We start from the raw sequence: 27,437 nt of genomic DNA, 5'->3' as shown, positions 1-27,437 counted from the left end.
AATGCACGATTACAAACAAAATTGTGACTTTAGGAATGCACGATTACAGACAAAAATTGTGGCTTCAGGAATGCACAATTACAGACAAAAATTGTGACATCAGGAATGAACGATTACAGACAAAAATTGTGACTTCAGGAATGCATGATTACAAGCAAAAATTGTGACTTCAGGAATGCACGATTAGACAAAAATTGTGACTCCAGGAATGCACGATTACAGACAAAAATTGTGACTCCAGGAATGCACGATTACAGACAAAAATTGTGGCCTCAGGAATGCACGATTACAGACAAAATTTGTGACTCCAGGAATGCACGATTACAGACAAAAATTGTGACTTCAGGAATGCACGAATACAGACAAAAATTGTGACCTCAGGAATGCACGATTAGACAAAAATTGTGACCTCAGGAATGCACGATTAGACAAAAATTGTGACTCCAGGAATGCACGATTACAGACAAAAATTGTGGCTTCAGGAATGCACGATTACAAGCCAAAATTGTGACTCCAGGAATGCACGATTACAAGCCAAAATTGTGACTCCAGGAATGCACGATTACAGACAAAATTTGTGGCTTCAGGAATGCACGATTACAGACAAAAATTGTGACTTCAGGAATGCACGATTACAGACAAAAATTGTGACTTCAGGACTGCACGATTGCAGACAAAAGTTGTGGCCTCAGGAATGCACGAATACAAACAAAATTTGTGGCTTCAGGAATGCACAATTACAGACAAAAATTGTGACATCATGAATGAACGATTACAGACAAAAATTGCGACTTCAGGAATGCATGATTACAGACAAAAATTGTGACTTCAGGAATGCACGATTAGACAAAAATTGTGACTCCAGGAATGCACGATTACAGACAAAAATTGTGACTCCAGGAATGCACGATTACAGACAAGAATTGTGGCTTCAGGAATGCACGATTACACACAAAAGTTGTGGCTTCAGGAATGCACGATTACAGACAAAAATTGTGACTTCAGGAATGCATGATTACAAGCAAAAATTGTGACTCCAGGAATGCACGATTACAGACAAAAATTGTGGCCTCAGGAATGCACGATTACAGACAAAATTTGTGGTTTCAGGAATGCACGATTACAGACAAAAATTGTGACTTCAGGAATGGACGAATACAAACAAAAATTGTGACCTCAGGAATGCACGATTAGACAAAAATTGTGACTCCAGGAATGCACGATTACAGACAAAAATTGTGGCTTCAGGAATGCACGATTACAAGCCAAAATTGTGACTCCAGGAATGCACGATTACAAGCCAAAATTGTGACTCCAGGAATGCACGATTACAGACAAAATTTGTGGCTTCAGGAATGCACGATTACAGACAAAAATTGTGACTTCAGGAATGCACGATTACAGACAAAAATTGTGACTTCAGGACTGCACGATTGCAGACAAAAGCTGTGGCCTCAGGAATGCACGAATACAGACAAAATTTGTGGCTTCAGGAACGCACGATTACAGAAAAAATTGTGACATCAGGAATGCACACCAGCAACAAGTTCTGATGGTGATCATCCATGGATATCAGCTGCTAACTCCACTAATTCTGGTGGATATGACTTCAAAAGATGAATAAAATCCACTCCAAGTTTAGAGAAATTCTGGTCTATTTCTCAACTGTTAAAAAAATTCACAAAAAAACACTTAAAATTTTGGCCTCCTAAACTGGTTTCCCCCTTAAAGCTGAAATTGATTAGCAGGTGGTTTTGGATTTGATCCCCTTTCCAAATTCTCTATTCAGTTCGGTTTTTAATTTTTAAAAGTTTAAATCAATAAAAACTATAATATTACAAAGCACCAGATATATATATATATATATATATATATATATATATATATATATATATATATATATATATATATATATATATATATATATATATATTCTCGCTACAACGTAATCCGACTTACGCGAAATGGCTATATCGCGATTTTTTTCATCAGTAAAGAATTTTAGAAATAACGCGAGTTCATTGCCAACAATACGAAAATTTTCGGAAGGGAAACCACGGTGGCCGTATCGGCTTTGTCATTGGCTGCTAAAAATTTTTTTCGAACATGGACTTTCATCCCTTTAGCATCACTGAGAGCGAAGAAGTTTCCACACCGTATAAGTATGTCTGATACATCGCTTATACAAAAAAATAATACTCATTTTCCATTTTTTCCCCCCTATAAATGTGAAAGTTGTTGAAATATAATGAGATTTAAGAGCGCTGTTTCATCTTGTGAATATATAGAGAGAAAAAGAGAAAGTTTATGACAATTAGAGTAAAGCTAGAGATTATGTGCTTCGACAAATGCGTCGAAGGTAGCACGACAGTTTAGGTATGTGTAAATCTTCCATATGCGCAATTTAAAAGTCAAGAAAAGGAAGTCCGTAAAAGTTCATCGAGTAGTATCTAAGCGAAATGCAAAAATTATGAAAATGGAAGCTGTTCTTGTATTGTAAATTAGAAACCAGGAAAAGGGGTGTTGCGTTGCCATACATGGAAAGGTTATAAAAGAACTAATGAAGAAACTGTATTGTGTATGTAAAAAATATATAAGAATAACGGTTTGATCACGCATCATAAATCATCATCACCTTCACTTTAAGTTACAAATATCATTACTGGATTCACTGCACAGTAAAGCTATAGTGCATTTGTTTTTCTTACTACATACGGTACTTCCGGCTTATTTTATGTCTTTCTTTTCCCATTAATAGTTGATTTTGTGCATCGCAGCAGTATTTTATGATGAAAAAAACGTTTCTTTTTAATTTAAAATGCAAATAAAAATTCAGTTTTTTATGTAAGAAACAGTACTGTATAATTATTTTTTTTTTTTTTTAACAATTTGAGTTGGTGATTACAAGTGTCTAAAATAATTGGGCATGTTTATAAAAGATTTTTGCGTTGCGCATCTATGGGCTCTTGGTGTGGTCTTTTCAATATTTTTCACTTTTATTATATATATATATATATATATATATATATATATATATATATATATATAAAAAGTGCTTCATTTTATGTTTGGAAAATGGGGCGAATTTCTGATGAATTTTGGCCTAAAAAACAGGAGATTTTTTTGCGACAAAAAGTAGTTTTTGAATCTTTTAGCGCACAAAACGAGAGCATTGCAATTCTTGAGAGCATACGAAATCGGAACACTCTATCATTAAAAAATGAACACACTGCAGCAGGGGTGCCCACGGGGGGTGGGGGGGGGGGAGATGGCTGAAGTTGCGCCATCCAAATTTTCGGGGGGGGTTTTCAAATTTTTTCATCTTAATTTATTGATAATTTTTTAGTTTAAATTATTTATTTTATTTCACATAATTCTGTCTATACTTCATTTCATTTATTTATTCAGTGTGTGTGTGTGTATGTCATTGCCGCAGCACAGAACTTTTCGAATAAAATATTATTAATAATACTAACTAAAAACGAATAAATAAATAAAAAACATGTTTACATAATAAATGAAATTAAAAAAGAGGGCTAATAAATAAAAAATGGGAAAGAGGGTTGAGAAAAATGTAGGGAGGGGGTGGGGAATTTACACCAATTGAACTTGGGGGGGGGGGGCACCCCTGCACTGCAGCACAGTATGACATGGGGGTGAAATAAAAGAACAAAACCAAAGTGGGAGGGCTGACCTCTCTAGCAGGCCCCTTCTCTCATCCAGGGCATTCTCCAGTTTCGCTTCCAGCTCTGCAAAAAGGAAAAAAAGAAGGTTAGAATATTTGGCCAATAGTTACATTTTGATGTCATGTGTATTTCCATGTTCATAAGTATTACAATCGATTCCCGCTACAACCCGATCTGACTTACGCGAGATGGCTGTAACGTGATTTTTTCACCAGTAAATAATTTTAGACCTAACGGGAATTCCTCGCCCTCAACACGAAAATTTTCAGAAGGGAATCGCAACGTGAAAGCAACGGTTTTGATATTAGAAAAATCTGATGTGACACACAATAATTTTTTAATCACTAAATATACCGAAAAAAGTTTCAGTTGCAAAATAATTTTTCAAAATAAAAGAAGTTTTAAACATGCAGCAAAAATGATGTAAAACTACTGGTGAACGACAAAGCGCTTAAGCTTCTTTTTTTTTTTTTGCATTCATTAAAATGTTTTATTTCATAAACAAATAATGAATCTAAAAATTTTTGTTTTTTAAAGCTAGTAGTTTTCAAAAAAAAAAAAAAAATCTGTGACTAGCAATAATTTTGTAAATACTAGAATTCTGCTTTCAAGAAATAAAATAAACACATAATCAGAAAAAAATAAAATATTAAACTAAAGTACTAAATAATTAACTTACCAGACATTACCAGATATACACTCCCGCCAAAGTTTTAGGATACGCAACAAATATTGAAAAAAAATCCCGATTGAAAATCCCCTTATTTCTGTATTTTACCGATGCCCTAAATGTCCTTAATTAATCCTTTAGGACCAATTTTATTTTCTAAAATGTCTATTAACCTCGCTGAAAATCAATGATAATTTTTATGAGTCTCTTGCATCAACTCGAGCCAACTGAGAGAGGAAAAATTGGAAACATACACCCAAAGCCCCCAACTACAGAATTAAACAAATGAGGAGGCTAAAAATAATGCTTCACACAAAATTATAAACGTCCAAACGGTAGAATACCTTGATAAAGAAAAACGAGTGAGTATTATAGCAGCAGATGCAATCGGATTTAAAAATGTGCGAAAAATCGGGACTGACGGGTAAGAGCGTAAGAAACGGCTAAGATGCATAAATTTTGCACATAATTTGTAGAACTCGAATAATATGCACGCTCTTGAACCCAGAATCCATGACCAGATGTCAGTTTCATGACTTTTGAGCATTTTTTGCAGAAAATCATGACTTTCCATGACCATTTTCGATCATAGTCGAAATCCATGACTTCCCGACTTTCCATATGCGTGGGCACCCAGGATGTGCTTGAACAACTAAAACACGTCTCCAATTTAGCTCGACCGTTAAGTGTGAGTGAACCTTTCATATGTACTTAAGGGGTCACAGTATTTTTCAAACAATTTCTTTCACTTTACATAAATTTTATATTTCTTTGAAACCATAACATGCATACTTATTTCTTAATCAATAATTTATTTTTAAAATTTAAAAATATTGCCTACTTTTTTTTGAAAACTCAAAAAATGGAGGAAAATTTCAACTTTTTAAAATCCCTAAGGCTTTTTTATTTTTGCACTAATTTAAAAAACGTTTTTTGCAAAACGATCACTATAATCATCTCTAAAATTCTGTGCATTCATTTGCTTATGAGTTCATTCGAAAATTTTCTGTGATTAATTATGTAAAAAATCTAAGTTTTTTTTTTTAAAATTTGGTTTTTAAAGCTTTAACATGCTCTAAACATTTGAGTCATAAAATGCTTATCCAATGCACAGTTTTGTCAAATATTGTTATCGCAAATGCAAAAAGTATTACTTTAAAGCTGTATCTTTAATAGAAAAAAATCCTTAGGGATTCTAATGACATGAAAACACAAAAAAAAAAAAAAAAAAAAAAACCATCATCGAGAAAAATCAATTTGAAGTTTTTCTTTTGCATAAGAACACATAGGGAGCATGGCCTAAAACCACTCATAACTTTTCAAATATTTGAACTAAGGCATTGAAACTTTTCCCCTGTATTCAGAATAGTTTTTTGTTTTGAAATAAGCAATAAAAGTTTTTCTGATCGTTTCATCATTTTTGAGGTACTGTAACCGCTTAAAAGTCAAGAAAAGAAAATCCGTAAAAGTTCGGCGAGCAGTATCCAAACAAAATGCAAAAACTATGAAAATGGAACCTGCTTTTAGCGGAAGCAAAGAAATGAAGGAGAAAAAAAAATACAAAATTTAGCTAAGGCAGGTTTTTAAAGCATATATAAGTGGTAATTGATGCAAATTTAACAGCTAACTCACTTTTTCTCAAGATTTTGATGAATCATGTACACAATAATTTTCTCCAAAGAAACACTTCATTAAGCAAGTGGGGGAAATCCTTAAGTAAAACAATTGACTGACTAATATCTAAACAATGAATACATAAAAGCTGAAAGTGATTGCTTGAGCTAAATAATGTTTCGTAAACAGATATACAAAGTAAAACAAATAACTATCATCTAAAAATTTAGCTTTTTTTTAAACATAACTTCTAGTTTTGGATAGGAAAATAAAATAAATAAAAGAAGGGGGGAGGAGCGCTTCCCCCATTCACCCCCTGAATCGCCATCACTGTCTATTGTGCACTAGGGACAATAAACAGTTTCTAGACAGGCGATGAAGCACAGCTCAAGGGATGTGCGGACCCTGTATATGAGTAATGATAAATTGTTAAACCTTATTACATACCTTTTTCAGAAAAAAGTTTTAATGATAGAGTTTTATAATTTTCATTGTTTTCAAGACACATCTAAACAGTCAACTACAGTGAAATTGTGAGACAATTCCATTTATTTCATCATTTATTGTATTTTAACCAATACTGAATTTTAAATTGAAAAATAAAAGTGTTTAATTCATCACTTATGTCTAGATGATGAATCAAAACAACTCATCGTGTTTTGCCGTTACGGGGTGAACTGACCAGTAAATTAACTGAACACTGAAGTGCAGTCTCATTTTCAAAAATTCTTCAAAGCAGAATGCCGTATTTTCCTGTATATTATCCACAGCGGCGTATAATCCGCAGGTCTTAAAATTGGCCTGGAGAAAAAAAAAACCTTTGTATAATCCGCATTTCTTAAAATTGGCCTGAAGAAAAAAACCTTCGTATAATCCGCAGGTCTTAAAATCAGCCTGGAGAAAAAAAAAACCTTCGTATAATCCGCAGATAATTCAATGCAAAAAATGAAGTTTTGATGTAACATACAATTTCAGCAACTAAACCAAAAACGTGAAGGAGTAATAAATTTGAGGTACATGCAATATTAAAAAACAAAATGATCTAAAAATAAAGATTTCTTCTCGAAATTGTCATTTTGTACGCTAATTACTTGAAGACAAAGAGTCAAAAAAGGAGCAAACGGTCTAATCTTGTGCAGAATACTTCGTTTTTTACTGCATGTTGTTTATTTTACGTAGCCTGAATCGCTTAAGAACATTCAAGCTATGTAAAGTAACCAACATACAGGCAGGGTTTACAATCGCTAAGAAGAAACATTCAAGCTATGTAAAATAACCAACATACAGGCAGGGTTCACGATCTCTAATGGCGAATCCTACTGGAAAAATTGAGGTTCAATGCGTTGGTGTTGAGGGGGAAAAAATGCACAGATAATCCGCTGCAGGGTATAATCCGCACCTCACTAATTTTACACTTTTTTAACAGATAATCCGCGGATTATATACAGGAAAATACAACTTGACAATGCTCTGCAACATAAAATCATTTGACCAAAATTTTTCTGAAAGTAACTTCAAGCATTGTATATACACAAGCAACCAACGTGACCTTTTCCAAAGTGGGAGCCCTAAATCAAAATCGTTTCATACAGAAGGGATTTTTTTTTTTACTATGCATTTTTGTGAAACCTAAACCGATTGAGATTCTCCAAAAATATTTTATATGCTTTCTAAAATTCATAGAAAGAGCACAGATACAAAATTTCATAAATATCCAAACTCATGTGTCAAACTACGTTTTTTTGGTTAATTTCAGATGGCAAAAAGGAAGAATTAAAATAATATTAATAAATAAACAAATAAATTACCAAAATAATGTAAACATAAAATGTAACATAAAATGAGTTAGGGTAGCATATAATAAAACACTTCAAAACTTTCTAAATAAATGAAACATTTTTAGGATGCAAAAGGATTGAAATGTTGGAAGATATTTGTAGAAAATCTGCAGAAATTTCACAGAAATCTGTAGAATTTCTGCGGAAAATTTGCGGAAAAGTTTTCCTCTCACATTTGAACATAATTGTTGTTTTGCAGCTCAGGCATCTGTTCTGCGATGTAGCATTCTGCTTTGGGGCCGGCCGCTCATCATGTTTTTCCATCATACCTCAAAATTTCAGGTCCGCTCACACTTCCAGGAAAAAAAAGAAGAAAAAAGCATCACTCACCCAGCCTGAGGCCCTGTAACTCATCCGCCTTCTCCTCCAGGTCCTTCCTCCTCCTCTGCTCCTGGGCCAGGTCCTCCCCCAGGGTGCGGGAGTTCTCCTCCAGGACCGACAGCCTGCCCTTCAAACGACCTTCGAGGGACTGCCACGTTCGCCGACCCTCCTCCAGCTCACGCTCCTTCTCCTCCTGCAGGAGAAAGAAATATACAGTCGACTCCCGCTACAACGCGATCCGACTTACGCGAAATGGCTATACAGTCGGATCCCGCTACAACGCGATCCGACTTACGCGAAATGGCTATAACGCGAGTTTTTCGTGAGTAATGAATTTTTTAATGCGGACACAAATGACTCGCCTGCAACAGGAAATTTTTCGGAAAAGAGCGGCGGAGCATTAGAATGGGCTTCGTTGACACTAAATATTGCTTTTGTGAATGGACTTTCATCCCTTTAGCATCACTAAAAGCGGAGTTCACCCACTGTATTAGTTTAAGCAACGCTTTGCTTTAGTTTATACAAATTACCGCTCGGATTCTTAACTTTTTTTTTTTTTCATTTTACAAGTGAACGTTGATAAAATACCTTGAACGTTGATCGCGCTGCATAAACCTTCTCCATTTTTTAAATTACAAATATATTTACTATATCTATACTGTTAAGTGCAATAATAATGCTGTAGTGTACATATTGTAAGTGCCATACTGCTTTAAGTTTCTCTACCCCATTAATCATTGATTTTGTGCTAAATTACAGAATTTCATGTCAAATAATAACGCTTTTTCTAAAATACAGAAAAAGTCGGTTCTTCGTAAAAGATACTGCAATATATAGTTAATAAATGGTTTGAAACAATATGAAGGGTTTTTACAAACGTCTGAAACAATTGGGTATGCTTATAAAAAATACTAAACATACGTTGTTCCACAACGCGAAATTCCGACTTACGCGAGGTGTCTTGGAACGCATCCCTCGCGTAAAAGTCGGGATTCGACTGTAACGTGAATTTTTTCACCAGTAATGAATTTTGGACATAACGCGAATTTCTCGTCCGCAACACGAAAACTTTCGGAAGGGAATCGCGGTCTGTAAATATCCGCTTTGTTATTGACTACTAAATTGTTCTTTTTTTTTCGGGAATGGACCTTCATCCGTTTAGCATCACTGAGAGCGAAAGTTCTCACACCGTATGTATCGTAACTACATGTGCTATTTTCAGCAAAATTTGCAATTCAGTCCACAACTCAAAAAAGTTCATAAAAACGTCCTTTATTTTACTTAAAACATTAAAAGCAACTAAAACTTTTGTAAATAATACTAATGAAACTAAAGTTAATTATACCAATTCAAGATTTCAAGAGTCAAGAGATAAAGTTCAAACAAGGCTAAATAAACTAAGCACAAGAACTCAGAAGAAACAAAATAACAAGAAGACAAATTAAACAGACATGCAATATATATATATATATATATATATATATATATATATATATATATACAGTAGAACGTCTCAATAAGGGACACCAAGGGGACCAGACATTTTGTCCCTTAAATAGAGGTGTCCCTTATTCGGAGGTGGATGAATAGATGCATACCGTGTACTTAGTAGTATAATATCACAATAAACATTAACTATTAACATTTATGATTAAACACTGAAAATGTTTCACATATGCGAAATAAAATTCACAATCATTCAAATTTCTAAGTTTATAGTATTTTATTAATAAAAATTTAATCAAAAATCTTGTGATGGCAAAGTTTTGTAGCATACAGAAATAATTTTGAAGTAATTCATCACATATATTTGCTTTGCGTCATGTAATTTACAATGCAATACTATGTGAATTACGATTAATGTTCAAATTTTAAGTTTTATATACAAAGCTAATTAGTTGCTGTGAACTCTGCATTGGCTTTGAATCTACTTGAATAAGTTGTTGAGAGAACAAATCATGCATGTTAATTTCAGCAAGTGTCTTATACAATACATTACTGGTTTCCTTCACACATGTTTATGTCAAACTTACCTCAATTAGTTTTTAGAGGAAAAGTGAAACTTGAATTCCTGTAAATTCACTATTTCTTATGTGCTTATATACATTATTTCTTGCTTTTTTTTTTGTTTTGTGATTGTCCTTTAAATAGAGTGTCCCTTAATTAGAGGTAAATACATGAAAGTCCCTATTCAAAGGGACTGGGACCTTAAAAAATGTCCCTTAAATAGAGGTGTCCCTTAATGGAGGTTCTACTGTATATCAGTTTCCCAACTGCGCCCCCTACAGTTAAAATTAAGGTTACAAAGCTTGAACACCGTACTAGTCACATACATCGCTCATACAAATAACTACTCCTCATTTTCCATTTTTTTTCTTTCTAAATGTGAAAGTTGTTCAAATATAATGACACCTAAGAGCGATGTTTCATCTTGTGAAGATCGAAAGGAAAAGAGAAAGTTTCTGACAGTTCAAGAAAAACTAAAAGATTATGGGCTAGAACAACTATAAAATGCGATTAAAGTGAAAAACAACGTAAATAAAGCACAAATACTGGAGTAGATACAGCATATAGCTATTTCAATATTTCTATTGAAATAGCTATGTGCTGTATCTACTCCAGTATTTGTGCTTTATTTACATTGTTTTTCACTTTAATCATATTGTAGCACAAAGCTTATATATTAATTTTTTCATCCACTATAATATTAAAATCTGTTCGCGTCCGTCTGTCTGTCTGTCTGAAGATCAATCTCCTCGAGAACCGCTGCGAATCGAGAGTCGAACGAGATACCGATCAATTCGAAATTTTCCAAAGAAAACAATAAAACCAATCTCGTAATTGTACGACTTTAATTAGCGGAGATATTAATTAAAACGTTAATTAACGTAACGTTATTCAGGAATTTTTATTTCTTTCCTGTTGCCATTTTGCGTATGAGCAAATAAAATCCTAATAATTGTTTTAAAAGAGATTTTTTTGGCTGCTGTCCAAATCTTAAAACAACGTTTCCGTCCAGAATTTCATTTCAAATTAGTTTAAAATTGGTTGCTCTATTCGGATATAGCCTTTATTTTATCGTCAGTCCTTTTTTTATTTTTTACATTCAACATTCTTAACTCTTTTCCTCATATAAAAGTTGTTTCTTTAGCTATGTTTATTGATTGTAGTGTAAGTTTATCATTCACCGGCCTCATATTTTGATACATTTAGGATGTGCGACTAATTATGTTTATTTTGTTGAACTTTTTCCCGTTACATGGGTGAGTTTTCGAATTGCAATAACTTTCTTTTTCTTTCCTGTTTCTATTTTTGAAATACAGTTTGTATCGTACAAAGAACATGTTAAATTAAGATTGTTTGGATTTCTTTAAGTGAAACAGAGTTGAACAAAAAAATTGTTTTTAAGGATTTTAACTAAAGCTATCTTGGAATCTGATGACTTGGTATTTAATTAATGCTTATTGGTATTTATTTAGTCTTGGTGCTTTAGTTTCACATAATCAATCAAAATGTGTGTGTCATTTTATGTAAAAAGATGATCGTAATTGTACATAAATATTTCAGATATAGTCTATCAGATTTAATTCAGTTTAAAGTGACCAGAGATTATAGTTGATAATGCATATATTTTCATCTTTTGTGCTAATTGAAAATACTCATAACTTGTATCATTGATAACTATGATTAACGTTAAAGAGAATTTTGACAAAAATATGCTCTACTGGTGTTTTACAAACCTTGCATTACGCGTATTTATTTACTCCTTAGCGCTTTAGAAACTGATGTCAGAGTAATACAAAAACATCAATTGAACATCTCTTTCATTTTTTAAGTAGCCCGTGCAACGCCGGGCACGCAGGCTAGTATAACTATAAAATGCGTCGAAGGTAGCACGACAATTAGGTATGCGTGAATTGTCCATACGTACAATTAAAAGTCAAGAAAAGGAAATCCGTAAAATTTCACCGAGTAGCATGAAAATGGAAGCTGCTCTTGTGTTGTGAATCTTAAGAAACCAGGAAGAGGGGTGTTGCCATGTAGAAACGTTATAAAAGAACTAGTGAATCAACTGTATTGTGTATTTAAAATTATAAAAGTAACGGGTCTAGATCACGAAGCGTAAATCATCATCATCTTCATCTTTTTAAGTTAAATATCATTACTGGATTTTTTGTACAGTAAAACCATCAAGCATTTGAAATACACCGCCAGCTCAGTCATTTCCAGCCCAGGACTGCAGTTTCGTGCTTATTAGCACTCATCAGCCTGGCATAAGAAAGTGACTGAGCTGGAGATGGAAAACCTCTTAAGGAAGCCAAGAGTGCCAAATAAACTGGTAGCTAATATAGAATTAGCAGACCAGACGAGTGACCAAAGCAATGGTTTGGTTCAACTCGAAGATTGAACGCGAGGCAAGGTATATTCTGTAAATTACCGCCAGTTTGTTTGGCACTCTTGGCTTCCTTAAGAGGTTTTCCATCTCCAGCTCAGTCACTTTCCTATGCCGGGCTGATGAGTGCTAATAAGCACGAAACTGCAGTCCTCGGCTGGAAATGACTGAGCTGGCGGTGTCTTTCACGTAGTTTTTCTTCAGCCCTGGCTAATGGGCGGTAATTTACTGAACATCGAGCATTTGTTTTTCTTACTACATACTGTACGTACCATACTGGTTTATTTTATGTCTTGCTTTCCCATTGATTTTTTTTTGTGCATCGTAGCAATATTTTATGTTGAATAAAACAGTATTTTTTTAAAATTTAAAATATGAATAAAAATTCAGTTTTTTTATGTAAGAAAGAGTAATGTATAGTTAAGACATAGTTTTTAACAGTTTCAGGTGGCATTTACGAGTGTATAAAATAATTGGTCATGTTTATAAAAGTTTTTACACATACCCTTTTCTACAACGAGAAATTTCGACTTACGCGAGGTGTCTTGGAACATATCCCTCGCGTAAGTCGGGACTCGACTGTATGCGCTTCTCAATGGGGGGGGGGGGGGGGCTAAAGAGACTACTGATGGGCATAATCGAGAACTTACGACGATCGAGTTCTCGGGAATCGAGTAGTTTTGATGATCGAGTGATTGACGATAGAGATCTTTGGAATCGAGTAGTTTTGATGATCGAGTGATTGACGCTAGAGATCTCGGGAATCGAGTAGTTTTGATGATCGAGTGATTGACGCTAGAGATCTCGGGAATCGAGTAGTTTTGATGATCGAGTGATTGACGCTAGAGATCTCGGGAATCGAGTAGTTTTGATGATCGAGTGATTGACGATAGAGATCTTTGGAATCGAGCGATGGAGTTCCTGAAATGTCTCGAATCGAGATCTCGAGTGATTGACTACTCGAGATCTTCAGCGATTAAGGGGAGTTAGTACCCTAATTACTTTCAAAAATTCGATTTTTTGATTCTTATATATTTTGAAACTCCATTTCAATACCAATTTAATGATACAAACTTCTTGATCGTGCTCATGTTAGAAGTAAGTTAAAATAAGCTTTAAAAAAATGTTAACCTATTTCGATGAGGTGTGATTTTCCCCTTTAAATGGCAATAACTTGAAATGGTATTTTTGAAACTAAATATTCCTTTTTCTCAGAAACTAAATTGTGTTAGGCTTCGAAATTTTTACCATCTATTCCATTCATCTAATTGCATGTACTGAAGTAAATTTTTTCTCATATTCGAAAAATATTTTTTTATAGAGCTGATTTCGTGTTGCAAAATAGCATTTTTTGAAAAAATAGTTTCTTACACATTAGAATTTTTAAAAAAAATCTAAGCTTTCTTTCTGTAGGGGAGAGGAGGGAGGAATAGGACAGTGGGAGGAGTGGGACAGCTAAAATTATGGCAAAATAAATCACTTTATTTTATTGCCAGTTTGACCACTAGAGGGCCTGTTTATAGCTTCTTTTTGTTTCATACTTGCATTTTATCCAGCAGGAAGGTTCAGTTAATAGTTGGAAAAAGTTAAATTTCTCACCTCCAAAGTAAGTTTCTAATCTAGTTTTAGTTTTACTTCTTTATTTATTTAATTTGTAAAACTAACATACCGTAAAATCCCGAAAGTAACCCCCCTATCGATTATAGCCCCCCCTTTTTTTGTGGAAAGTGAAATTATTTTAAAATCCTGAATTCCCCCCCCCCCCTTTTTCACCTGAAAAAAAATCTGATCATCTTCATTTTCCACTCCCTCTAAAAAAAAGGATAACATTTTCTGCTTTACTTGAAAAGCAATTACAGAGGTTTAGTTCTCCCCCCCCCCCCTTCGCCCCCATGTGCAGGTTTTCTTTTCTAAAAAAAAAGAAAGAAAGAAAACAGAATGATTTGAACAAAAAAGAAAAAAATGGTCTCCACGGTTTATTCCTTCCAAAATGTTTAGACTCCTTTTGTTGCAAGGGCGCCTGTTTTTTTTTTTGTTGACAGTATTACAGCAGAAATTTATTTGACTGTACTGCTTTTTATTTATTTTAGAAGGAGCGTTTTTGTTCTGACTTGTGAAAATGAACAATCTTCAACACGACGCCATTTTGAAAACGTGGCGCCATTTTGGAAATGCGTTGCTTAAAAAGTAGCGCGAAACTTAAAAATAACCTTTTTTAAAGGCAGAATAAAATAATTGAACGAGTTAATGATCATCAGAAATGTATATTTCACAAAATCAAATAAGAGATTTGTTTCTGTTTGCGTTCGCGAACTTTGCAAAGCTCAGTTTTCGAAATTACTATCTTCGTAACGAATTGGCGGCCGTGATTGCGATTTTTGCTTTTATTCTGAAACAAGAACGTTAAGATTTTGCTTCTTTTACTGTAACCTTATTACATTCAGTACATGATGAATTTTCAAGCGATAAATTATAGGGATTTCGCCAATTAAGGTACAAAATCCTTTCTTTTGAAAAAGATGGCGCCCACATGCAATTTTTTACTACTTGAAAATTAGGACAGGTTTTTATTAATTAATTTCTCACTCTTCATTAATATTAACTCTTATTTACTTATTTCTTTTCTGACTCTAAAATTAATTCTACTAAAAACAATTATTTTGGCTCATTTTTCAAAAAAATCTCGATTATAACCCCCCCCCCTTCTGAAATTAACAAGTTTTGTTTTGAAAATAGGGGGGGGGGGGTTACTTTCGGGATTTTACGGTAATATATTATCGTTGTAATCTTAAGTATATAATGTATGCTTATCTGCAATTTAATTAAGCCTAAAACCAGCATGGTTTATGCGACAAGTTATTTTTTAGAAGCAATGTGTAGAGGGAGGAATGGGACACTCCAAACAGGGAGGAATGGGACATGCCCCATAGATATGTCCCTTCTGTAAAGAGGCTGTCCCAATATTACGTAAGCATGTTTTTATCAATTTTTGACCTCTCCTCCCCCTTGTCAGCAGAAATATGCAAACCGCAAACCCCCCTTAATAATAACATAAGCTAATAGCACCCCCCCCCCACACTTTTCTTAACAGTAAAAATTCAATTTAAAAAAATTGAGACTTAATTTTAAAAAAAAATGCTTGTTTAATTTCCTTATTTAAGAAAAACTCTTAGATTACAATTTTAAAAGAACTTAGCCATTTGAAATTTTTTCTAGTTTTTTTTTATTTTTTTAATACAATTTAAGATTTTTGAAAATGTTTTACGTAAGCATCACTCAAACATCCCCCCTTCCGTTGTCAGCAAAAATAAGCAAATTGCTAACCCCCCCCCCCAACTATGTCGCAAGGTTGGAGAGCATTTATGATACTGAAAGCTACAATGCAAAATTTATGAGAAAGGACATGAAATTTTAATTTTCTTCAACAGGATGACTGTAGCATTATAGATAAAACATTATCATGAAATTATTGCAACCACAATTGGTTGGTGGGACCAGTAGAGCATGTTTTTCTTTTAATGTGGATCTTTCTAATTATGACACTCGCTAATTTTTCTGTAATTTTCAAATGTGTCCCACTCCTCCCATACTCATGTCCCACTCCTCCCTCCCAGGAGGGAGGAATGGGACAACATTCTTGAAATTTGTAATTAGTCAAGTGTGAAATTAATAAAATGTTTAAACATTGTGCATGTTTTTAAAATGTAGTTATAATATGCAAGTTTATTGTGTGAGCTTCAGCATTAATGAATAAGTAGAGGATTATGAATAAGAATCATTTATGTGAAAAGTGTCCCAATCCTCCCTCCTCTCCCCTAAAATTTTACTTCAGTATAGAGAAAAGAGTCTACTTAAGGTGCAGAAAAAATTTCATAATTGTATCTTAAATAGATTTTCAGAAAAAGGTACATGAATTTGTGCAAATTAACATTGACGGTATAAGGGGAATACTGACTCCCTTTAACTTCTCGACCATTTCGAATCGAAATCTCGATATCTTTAAGTTGAGTTCTCGAGCAGGATGGTTTCTCATAATCGAAAAATATTTTTTAAAGAGCTGATTTCGTGTTGCAAAATGGCATTTTTTCAAAAAAAAAAAAAAAAAAAAGTGACTTACACATTAGAATTTAAAAAAAAAAAAAAAAAAAAAACTGAGCCTTCTTTTTGAAAATTTTACTTTAATACAGAGAAAAGAGTCTACTTAAGGTGCAGAAAAAATTTCATAATTGTATCTTTAATAGATTTTCAGAAAAAGGTACATGAACCTGTGCAAATTAACATTGACGGTATAAGGGGTATACTGACTCCCCTCAACTTCTCAACCATTTCGAATTGAAATCTCGAGATCTTTAAGTTGAGTTCTCGAGCAGGATGGTTTCTCATAATCGAAAAATATTTTTTAAAGAGCTGGTTTCGTGTTGCAAAACGGCATTTTTTCAAAAAAAAAAAAAAAATAGTGACTTACACATTAGAATTAAAAAAAAAAAAAAAAAAAAAACTGAGCCTTCTATTTGAAAATTTTACTTTAATACAGAGAAAAGAGTTTACTTAAGGTGCAGAAAAAATTTCATAATTGTATCTTTAATAGATTTTCAGAAAAAGGTACATGAACCTGTGCAAATTAACATTGACGGTATAAGGGGTATACTGACTCCCCTCAACTTGGGGACTTGGGCCGTGGTCGAAATCCATGACCGACTTTCCAGATTGCAGATGTACTGCAGATTTTATTCTGTTATTTTTATTTTTTCTGACAAAAAAAACTAGTTTTGCACAGTTTCCCACACTTTGGGACAGGATGGTAAAAATCATGGTTTTTACTGTAGTGTTCAAAACCTCCCTCAGAGTAATTAGCATTCCATAATCATGGTTTCAAGAAGAAATAATTACAGTCGAGCCTCCATATATCGAACTTCCACATATTGAAATTTTCTATGTATCGAAATCTCAGCAAATTCCTATGTCCATTACATAGAAAAATTGTTTCTATCTATCGAAAAATTCTCTATATATCGAAATTTTTTCGAGACATTCGTAGATTTTTTTTTCCACTTAGACCACCATGAAAAATGAAGGTTAGAGGAGAAAATGATGTTCACTAAAGGTTGCTACGAAACTCTCAAGGAATGTGGGGTTGAGGGGTGTGTAGATAGGTCGTTGTTTCGTTCTGGAGTTCTTAAATTCCCTCAAGTTTATTTCAAATCTTAGTTGTAACCAGTAGCATTGTAAAATCAGTTTCAAGTTCTCCCTTTTGTCTGTTGATTATCATTCCTAGTCTTTTTAGCTGCAATAAAAACCATTCACGTTAAGTAGATTGATTTTTTACTTTTCTCCCGATTTGTCAAAACGGAAATCCCCTCATGTTGCGGATCAAGTTGAATTGCCAAAGAATGAAGATGTATGAAAGTGCAAAAATGCAATTTCTATTAATTTTTACTTTCTTCTATATCTAATATATAGAAGAAAGTATTGGATTCGTGCAAATTTTCGAATTTCGAATTTTGACGGATTCGAACGTTTTGAGGTGTGCTGAGTTCATTTCGACTATTTTTGGAAAATGTATGTGTGTGTGTATGTGTGTCACGTCTGTGTGTGACCAGTTTTTTGTGGCCGCGCTACAGCAAAAACTACCGCATGAAATCGAACGAAATTTGGTACACATATGTGACCCTATGTGAACTTGTGCCCATTGGTTTTTGGCGCTAATTCCTCCAAGGGGGGTGGAGCAATGGGACGTTTTTTGAGTTACGCGTGCTTGCTATTCTTCAGGAAGTAACTGGCGGAATCAAACAAAATTTGGTCCATATGTTGCCAGTAACAGGAACAGGTGCTGATTCAATTTTTGTGTCAATAACTCAAATGGGGGCTGAGCTATAGAACGTTTTTTGTCGTCAATTGTGACTGCTGTATCTCAAGAAATAATGAACGGAATGAAAGAAAAATTTATCGGCAAGTAACCCTTAGTGGGTATAAGAACTGATTTTATTTTTGTGTCAACAGCTAAAAAGGGGGGTAGCGCAATCGCTCGTTCTTTTTTTCCATTGTGAGTGCCCTATCTCAAGAAGTAATGCTACGTTCTGGTTGAAATTTGGAATATATGTGAATCCATATGTAAACAGGCTTCGGTTCAATTTTGGCGCCAATCGCGCCAAGAGGTGCTGATTTATTTTTATTATCATTATTTTTTAGCGAATAAAAATAGCTTTATTAGTGCAACAATAAGAAAGATAAATCGTAATAGATTGTCGTCTGCGTATTTCTCGTGATTTTAATTGTATGGAAATGATCGGAAATATTATCTCAATGATTTAAAATTTTTAACTGTTGCCATCTTATGTTTGTTAACAAATAAAATATTTGTAATTAATTCAAGCAAGGCTTTTAAAATAACTTTCAATTTTCGCTCTTTGCTTTGCTTTTGCAATAATTCAGACATTGGGATAGTCGTCAAGTCTTTGCATGTGTAATTTTGTTTTTGTTGGGAATATTGCTTCTTCGTCAAGCATGGGGAGGGATCAGAAAAAGGAAAAATATAGAAGAAAGTTTCGTGATGGCCACAACATACTAGTGTTTTTAATATTTCTCACAATTAGTCAAAGTCACTCATTCAATCATCTAATAAATCACCCGTGTTTTATTTAATTATTAATTTTCATTTAATCCGATGCTTGTATAAATTAGAAATAGGGTTTCATACACAAAAATTAGCTTTAATTTTAATGTTTTAGGAGATTTTTAGGATAAAATAAGATCTTTTCTGTATATCAAAATTTCTATATATCGAATTTTTTTCCGGCAATTTGCTACTTCGATATATGGAGGTCCGTCTGTATTTTTAGGTTAATTTTGATCACATTATAACTTCTTCGCGTGTTGAAGTTAGTCGCTGAAAAGGAATACAAAACCAAAACCTAGTTTTTTTACATTGTATTAAACTGGGAATTTAAGAAGGTTTAAAAAAAAAAAAACTTTAGACCAATTTTAAGGACATCATCGTGAAGTTCGAAATTTGTGAGGAGCTCGGCAGTTGTATTTTCTGAAATAAGACGCGGTATATTTTTTCAAGGGTTGACTGAAAAACGGGGCTCGTGACCACACAGGGGTGATTGTGAGTTCATCAAAAAATACCTGAAAGTTTCAAAGCGAGAACGGGGGGGGGGGGGGGGTAATCTTTGGCCCCTATTACTTAAGTGCATCTTTGCCATAGTTTTAAATAGTTCTGAGTCAAAATATTGCGTGCTTTGCAATCCATTAAATTTTTAATGGATTACAAAGTTACTTTTGAGCTGGTGTTATACAAATTATCTTGACATTTGTCCATCTTAAGGGATAGTTGTCCATCTTTAAGGCTCTTGCAGGTATATTTGATGAGTATTATATAATTTAAAATAAATTGCGGAGGTAGGGAGATAAAAGCATAACGAAAAAAGAACATAATTCCGGTATTTTCGGACATGAAAATACCGAAAATACGTCCGAAAATACCGGATATTCGGTAAAATACCGGACCACAATCACCCCTGGACCACACAGAGAGGGAGAAACAAAAAGTGCCTACCAGAGATTGGTTCAGTGCTTCCACGGCTTCTACCTGTTCCTTCCATTTGAAGCTCTGCACTTGCAATTCCTCTTCCAGTTCAGACAGTTTCTGCAAAGAGACACAAACAAAGGGTAAGTAGAGCGCTTTTAGGGCCCAATACAGGCTGATTTTACTACCCTTTTTCGGTACCTTCACAAAAATCCTATTTTAAAATTGGTACTTTCACAAAAATCCATATGCCGTATTTTCCTGTATATTATCCGCGGCGGTGTATAACCCGCAAGTCTTAAAATCGACCTAAAGAAAAAAAACTTTTTATAATCCATGGCAGCGTATAATCCGCAGGTCTTAAAATCAGCCTGAAGAAAAAAACTTTTGTATAATCCGCAGGTCTTAAAATCGGCCTGAAGAAAAAAACTTTTGTATAATCCGCAGGTCTTAAAAATCGGCCTGAAGAAAAAAAAAACCTTTGTATAATCCGCAGGTCTTAAAATCGGCCTGAAGAAAAAAAAACCTTCGTATAATCCGAAGGTCTTAAAATCGGCCTGAAGAAAAAAAAACCTTCGTATAATCCGAAGGTCTTAAAATCGGCCTGATGAAAAAAAACCTTCGTATAATCCGCGGATAATACGATGCAAAAAAATAAAGTTTTGATGTAACATACAAATTTTAACAACTAAACTAAAATCGTGAAGAAGTAATAACTTTTGAGGTATATTCAATATTAAAAAACAAAATAATCCAAAAAATAAAGATTTCGTCTCGAAATTGTCATTATAGTTCGCTAATTACTTGAAGACAAAGAGTCAAGAAAGGAGCAAACGGTCTAATCTTGTGCAGAAGACTTCGTTTTTTACTGCAGGTTGTTTATTTTACGTAGCCTGAATCGCGTAAGAACATTCAAGCTATGTAAAATAACCAACATACAGACAGGGTTCACGATCTCTAATGGCGAATCCTACTGGAAATATTGAGGTTCAATGCATTGGTGTTAACGAAAAATAAAATAAAAAAAGCACACATAATCTGCAGCAGCGTATCATCCGCACCTCATTAATTTTACACTTTTTTAACAGATAATCCGCAGATTATATACAGGAAAATACGGTAAGTAAACGAGCTGATGATCACATGACTTCCTTTTAGTCCAGTTTAATGTCATTTTCTCATTATTGGCAGTTTTCATGTGATTCAATAATTTATTCTCTAAATATCACCAACACTGGCCAAATTGAAACCAAATTTGAAAGAAATAAAAAATAATAAATAAAATAAAAAACCGCCAAGTTGGCGACAAAAATTGGCGACCAAAACAATGGCGATATATCGCCAAGTGTCCGCTAAATTATAACACCACTTGAGTTTACATCGGAATTAACAATGATTTCCCCCCAAAAAGGTGCAAAAGACCCCTTTAGAAACACCTGAATGCAACCAAAAAAGGAGGTGCACAACTAGACCCCACTAGGAGTCTATGTACCAAATTTCAACTTTCTAGGACATACCCTTCTTGAGTTATGCGACATACATACACACATACGCACATACATACAGAGGTCACGAGAATACCCGTTGTAATTAACTCGGGGATCGTCAAAATGAATATTTTTTGCCTCTATACGTTCTTAGGCACATATGTACGTGTGGTCGGAGCACAAAAAAAACTCAACTTTCTTTTGGGGGTGAGCAAAATGGAAATGAAGGCCGATTTTTGAGTGAAAATTTTTTCGCGCATACAATACTTCCTTTTTTGTAAAAGGAAGTAAAAAGAGAATGCATGTGTGTGTGTGCATGTGTATGTTCCCAATACATATCCACAGTTTTCGTCGGATCTCCACCAAGTTTGAAAGGGAGGTACTTGGGCACCCGAGAAAAGTACCGAACCGTTCGAATTTTAATTTTAAGACCCGAAAATGGCATTAAACGGCTTTTTCTACCCGAAATAATTATACAACCAGTTAGCTTTGGCAGCAATCAAAAGCCCGCGAAAAATACCCTTATAAAGTTGAATTATTTCCTTCAAATTGCACAAAAAAAAAAAGGGGGCTGTAAAATCACCGGGAAAAAATTAAAAAGCATCATTAAGCCTAATGGAACCAAAATTTTGTGTTGAAAATTTATCGTTTGCAGGATCTTATTTTAAATTAGCGTGAATAGGTTCAGAACGTTGCCCCTTTTTTTTTCTCGACTGCGACAAAATAAAATTCTGTTTTTGTTTTGAGGTAAAAATTTCTCTTTTTGATTATTATTTGACGATTTATCTTCTTTCCTTTCTTTTTTTTTTAGGATTTTAGTTGTATTTATGAAAGGTTGTGTTTAATTTTTTCGGGAGCTTTTGATTTGCCGTTTTCTTTCTTTGAGAAGGATTACTGTGTCTGGAAATTTTGTCGTATTTTTTAAAAAATCTGTAATTGAAGCCGGATTGTCGAACATGCGTCACTTGACATAACTCTTTTTTAGAGGTAGACCGTGCAAAGCCGGGCAATGCAGCTAGTCAAGTAATAGAATCAACAGCTTTACAAAACTAATTTTGAAAATCGGTAGTCGCAAAAACAATATTAAATAATCAGAATTTTCACAAAAATCAGCATTTTAATTTGTTTCTCTGTTTAACACAAAATTTACTCTTATAAAATTAAATGCTAAGTTGATCTATCTGAAACATCGCTTGAGTAACGATTATTTCATAGTGTTTTTACTCATTTTTAGCCGTTTTTCGCCTAAGTGCATTTACGCAATTTTATCGCAATCTTTTAGCATCTGTTTTGGGGGAACCTTTTTTCGGACAATTTCCTGAATTGTGCAAAGTACAAAGCGTATTGAGCTGAAATACGATGGTATTTTTCATACTTCTTAGGTTTTTAGTGTCCCCCCTCCCCTCTCAAAAAAAAAAAAAAAAAAAAAAACCTGTTAGGAATAATAGTAGATGACTTTTACATTTTTTGAACTAAAATTTTTGTTGTTATAATTATGTTTTTCAAAAATTAGAGTGTTCCTTTGAATGTTGAAAAGAAAGACTTTCACAAAAATAGAATGTTGGTGCCATACATTCGCAAAAATAGATACAGTAGAACCTCCATTAAGGGACACCTCCGAATAAGGGACACCTCTATTTAAGGGATATTTTTTCTGATCCCATTCCCTTTGAATTAAGACTTCCATGTACAGTAGAACCTCCATCAAGGGACATTTTTTCTAGTCCCATTTCCTTTGAATTGGGACTTCCATGTACAGTAGAACCTCCATTAAGGGACACCTCTATTTAAGGGACAATTTTTCTGGTCCCAGTCCCTTTGAATAGGGACTTCTATGTACAGTAAAACCTCCATTAAGGGACACCTCTATTTAAGGGACATTTTTTCTGATCCCATTCCCTTTGAATTAAGACTTCCATGTACAGTAGAACCTCCATTAAGGGACACCTCTATTTAAGGGACATTTTTTCTGATCCCATTCCCTTTGAATTAAGACTTCCATGTAAAGTAGAACCTCCATTAAGGGACACCTCTATTTAAGGGACAATTTTTCTGGTCCCAGTCCCTTTGAATTGGGACTTCAATGTACAGTAGATCCTCCATTAAGGGACACCTCTATTTAAGGGACAATTTTTCTGATCCCGTTCCCTTTGAATAGGGACTTCTATGTATTTACCTCTAATTAAGGGACACTCTGGTTAAGGGACAGTCACAAAAAAAAAAAAAAATGCAAGAAATAATGTATAGAATACATTAGACATAAGAAATAGTGAATTTACTGGAATTCAAGTTTCACTTTTTCTCTAAAAATTAATCGAGGTAAGTTTGACATAAACTTATGTGACGGAAACAAGTAATGTATTGTAAAAAAAAAAACTTGCTGAAATTAACATGCATCATTTGCCCTCTCAACAATTTATTCAAGTAGGTTCCGGGCCGACGAAGAATGCACAGCAACTAATTAGTTAGCTTTATATATAAAACTTAAAAAATTTGGACATTAATTGTAATTCACATACATTGTAAATTACGTAAAATAAAGCAAGTACATGGTAATGTTTTACTTCAAAATTATTTCTGTATGCTACAAAACTTTGCCATTACAAAATTTTTGACTAAATTTTAATTAACAAAATAATACAAACTTAGACATTTGAATGATTATGAATATTATTTAACATCATGAAACATTTTCAGCGCTTAATCTTAAGTGTTAATAGTTAATGCTTAGTGTGATATTATACTATTAAGTACACGGCATGCATCCATTCATCCACCTCCGAATAAGGGACACCTCTATTTAAGGGACAAAATGTCTGGTCCCCTTAGTGTCCCTTATTGAGACGTTCTACTGCAGTAGAAAAAAAACCTGGATAGGTCCCTGGCTTTTTGCATGGTGAATAACGCAACTTAATTCATTGAGCATTGAAAAGGATGAGTTTGATATTGTTGAGCGTACGATGCAACCTCAAAATTTCTTCGAAATGACGATTCCAATCTTGATAAAAACACGATGAATTTATTTACAAATATTAACGATAGAGCAGGTAACACTTGCAAACATCCAGCAAGTGATCGAATATCGTCAAACACTGTACATTACTCAGTACACCACACACTTAAATCCAAAATATGAGAAAAGAACAAATTCTTTGGGTGTAGTTGTGCACCTCCCGTTTTGGTTGCAATTTGTGTGTTTCTAAAGGGGTCTTTTGCCCCTTTTTTTGGCAGGGGGGGGGGGGAGTCATTGTTCATTTCGATGCAAACTCAAATGGTGTTATAATTTGGCGGAGACTTGGCGATATTTTTATTATTTTATTTTTAAACCTGGTTTCAATTTGGCCACTGTTGGTGATATTTAGAGAGTTAACTACTATATCACATTAAAATGGCAATAATAGGGAAATAACATTAAATTGGTGTAAAAGGAAGTCAAGTGATGTACACATCAGCTCGTTTTACGATGCCCCCCCCCCTCGAGAAAAAAAAAAGTACTTGCGCACCCAACGCATGATGCGTTAACAAAAAATGTTTGGAAAAACCAAAGAAAAGGAGAAGAAACTCAACTTGCCTTTTGATGATCTTTCTCCAGTTTTTCCTTCTCTTTCTGCCACTCCACTTTTGCTTTGAGGTACATCTCCTTGGACAGGGCCAAGTCCCTCAGAGCCTGGAACAAGTACAGATGGATCGTCAGACACTTATTGCCTAATGTACCGCTCTACAGATATCGATATTTTCGATGTACAGTAAAACCTGTGAAGTTGACCACCCTTGTAAGTTGACCGCTTCTTTCAGGAACTGAATTAGCCCTTATCATATAAATCAACCTTTGTAAGTTGACCATCTGTCTAAGTTGACCGCATCTTTCAGGAACTGAATTAGCCCTTATCATATAAATCAACCTCTGTAAATTGACCATCTGTCTAAGTTGACCGCTTCTTTCAGGAACAGAATTAGCCCTTATCATATAAATCAACCTTTGTAAGTTGACCACCTGTCTAAGTTGACCGCTTTTTCAGGAACTGAATTAGCCCTTATCATATAAATCAACCTCTGTAAATTGACCATCTGTCTAAGTTGACCGCTTCTTTCAGGCATGGAATTAGCCCTTATCATATAAATCAACCTTTGTAAGTTGACCACCTGTCTAAGTTGACCGCTTTTTCAGGCACGGAATTAGCCCTTATCATATAAATCAACCTTTGTAAGTTGACCACCTGTCTAAGTTGACCGATCCTTTCAGGCATGGAATTCGCCCTTATCATATAAATCAACCTCTGTAAGTTGACCACCTGTCTAAGTTGACCGCTTTTTCAGGCACGGAATTAGCCCTTATCATATAAATCAACCTTTGTAAGTTGACCACCTGTCTAAGTTGACCGCTTCTTTCAGGCATGGAATTCGCCCTTATCATATAAATCAACCTTTGTAAGTTGACCATCTGTCTAAGTTGACCGCTTCTTTCAGGAACAGAATTAGCCCTTATCATATAAATCAACCTTTGTAAGTTGACCACCTGTCTAAGTTGACCGCTTTTTCAGGAACTGAATTAGCCCTTATCATATAAATCAACCTCTGTAAATTGACCATCTGTCTAAGTTGACCGCTTCTTTCAGGCATGGAATTAGCCCTTATCATATAAATCAACCTTTGTAAGTTGACCACCTGTCTAAGTTGACCGCTTTTTCAGGCACGGAATTAGCCCTTATCATATAAATCAACCTTTGTAAGTTGACCACCTGTCTAAGTTGACCGATCCTTTCAGGCATGGAATTCGCCCTTATCATATAAATCAACCTCTGTAAGTTGACCACCTGTCTAAGTTGACCGCTTTTTCAGGCACGGAATTAGCCCTTATCATATAAATCAACCTTTGTAAGTTGACCACCTGTCTAAGTTCACTGCTTCTTTCAGGAACTGAATTAGCCCTTATCATATAAATCAATCTCTGTAAGTTGACCACCTGTCTAAGTTGACCGCTTCTTTCAGGAACTGAATTAGCCCTTATCATATAAATCAACCTTTGTAAGTTGACCACCTGTCTAAGTTGACCGCTTCTTTCAGGCATGGAATTCGCCCTTATCATATAAATCAACATTTGTAAGTTGACCACCTGTCTAAGTTGACCGCTTCTTTCAGGAACTGAATTAGCCCTTATCATATAAATCAACCTTTGTAAGTTGACCACCTGTCTAAGTTGACCGCTTCTTTCAGGCATGGAATTAGCCCTTATCATATAAATCAACCTTTGTAAGTTGACCACCTGTCTAAGTTGACCGCTTTTTCAGGCACGGAATTAGCCCTTATCATATAAATCAACCTTTGTAAGTTGACCACCTGTCTAAGTTGACCGCTTCTTTCAGGCATGGAATTCGCCCTTATCGTATAAATCAATCTCTGTAAGTTGACCACCTGTCTAAGTTGACCGCTTCTTTCAGGAACTGAATTAGTCCTTATCATATAAATCAACCTCTGTAAATTGACCATCTGTCTAAGTTGACCGCTTCTTTCAGGCATGGAATTAGCCCTTATCATATAAATCAACCTTTGTAAGTTGACCACCTGTCTAAGTTGACCGCTTTTTCAGGCACGGAATTAGCCCTTATCATATAAATCAACCTTTGTAAGTTGACCACCTGTCTAAGTTCACTGCTTCTTTCAGGAACTGAATTAGCCCTTATCATATAAATCAATCTCTGTAAGTTGACCACCTGTCTAAGTTGACCGCTTTTTCAGGCACGGAATTAGCCCTTATCATATAAATCAACCTTTGTAAGTTGACCACCTGTCTAAGTTCACTGCTTCTTTCAGGAACTGAATTAGCCCTTATCATATAAATCAACCTCTGTAAATTGACCATCTGTCTAAGTTGACCGCTTCTTTCAGGCATGGAATTAGCC

The 27,437-nt window shown here is 34.5% G+C and overlaps 1 protein-coding gene across 1 annotated transcript in view; it reads right to left on the bottom strand.

The window, feature by feature from the left end:
- The window catches only part of LOC129232422 (early endosome antigen 1-like), a 129,887-nt gene that overhangs the window by 17,022 nt on the left and 85,428 nt on the right, over nt 1–27,437 (bottom strand). Inside the window, exons 21-24 of the mRNA XM_054866567.1 lie at nt 25,109–25,204; nt 20,081–20,170; nt 8,139–8,322; nt 3,695–3,749 (exon numbers count right to left, since the gene is read on the bottom strand). Coding sequence (XP_054722542.1) covers nt 3,695–3,749; nt 8,139–8,322; nt 20,081–20,170; nt 25,109–25,204 — 425 coding nt within the window. The remainder of the gene's footprint in view (nt 1–3,694; nt 3,750–8,138; nt 8,323–20,080; nt 20,171–25,108; nt 25,205–27,437) is intronic.

The sequence above is a fragment of the Uloborus diversus genome, unplaced genomic scaffold, assembly GCF_026930045.1.
Source record: "Uloborus diversus isolate 005 unplaced genomic scaffold, Udiv.v.3.1 scaffold_12, whole genome shotgun sequence".
Taxonomy (NCBI): domain Eukaryota; kingdom Metazoa; phylum Arthropoda; class Arachnida; order Araneae; family Uloboridae; genus Uloborus; species Uloborus diversus.
Note: the sequence above shows the minus strand (reverse complement) of the source record. Positions and strands in the feature narration are given on the sequence as shown.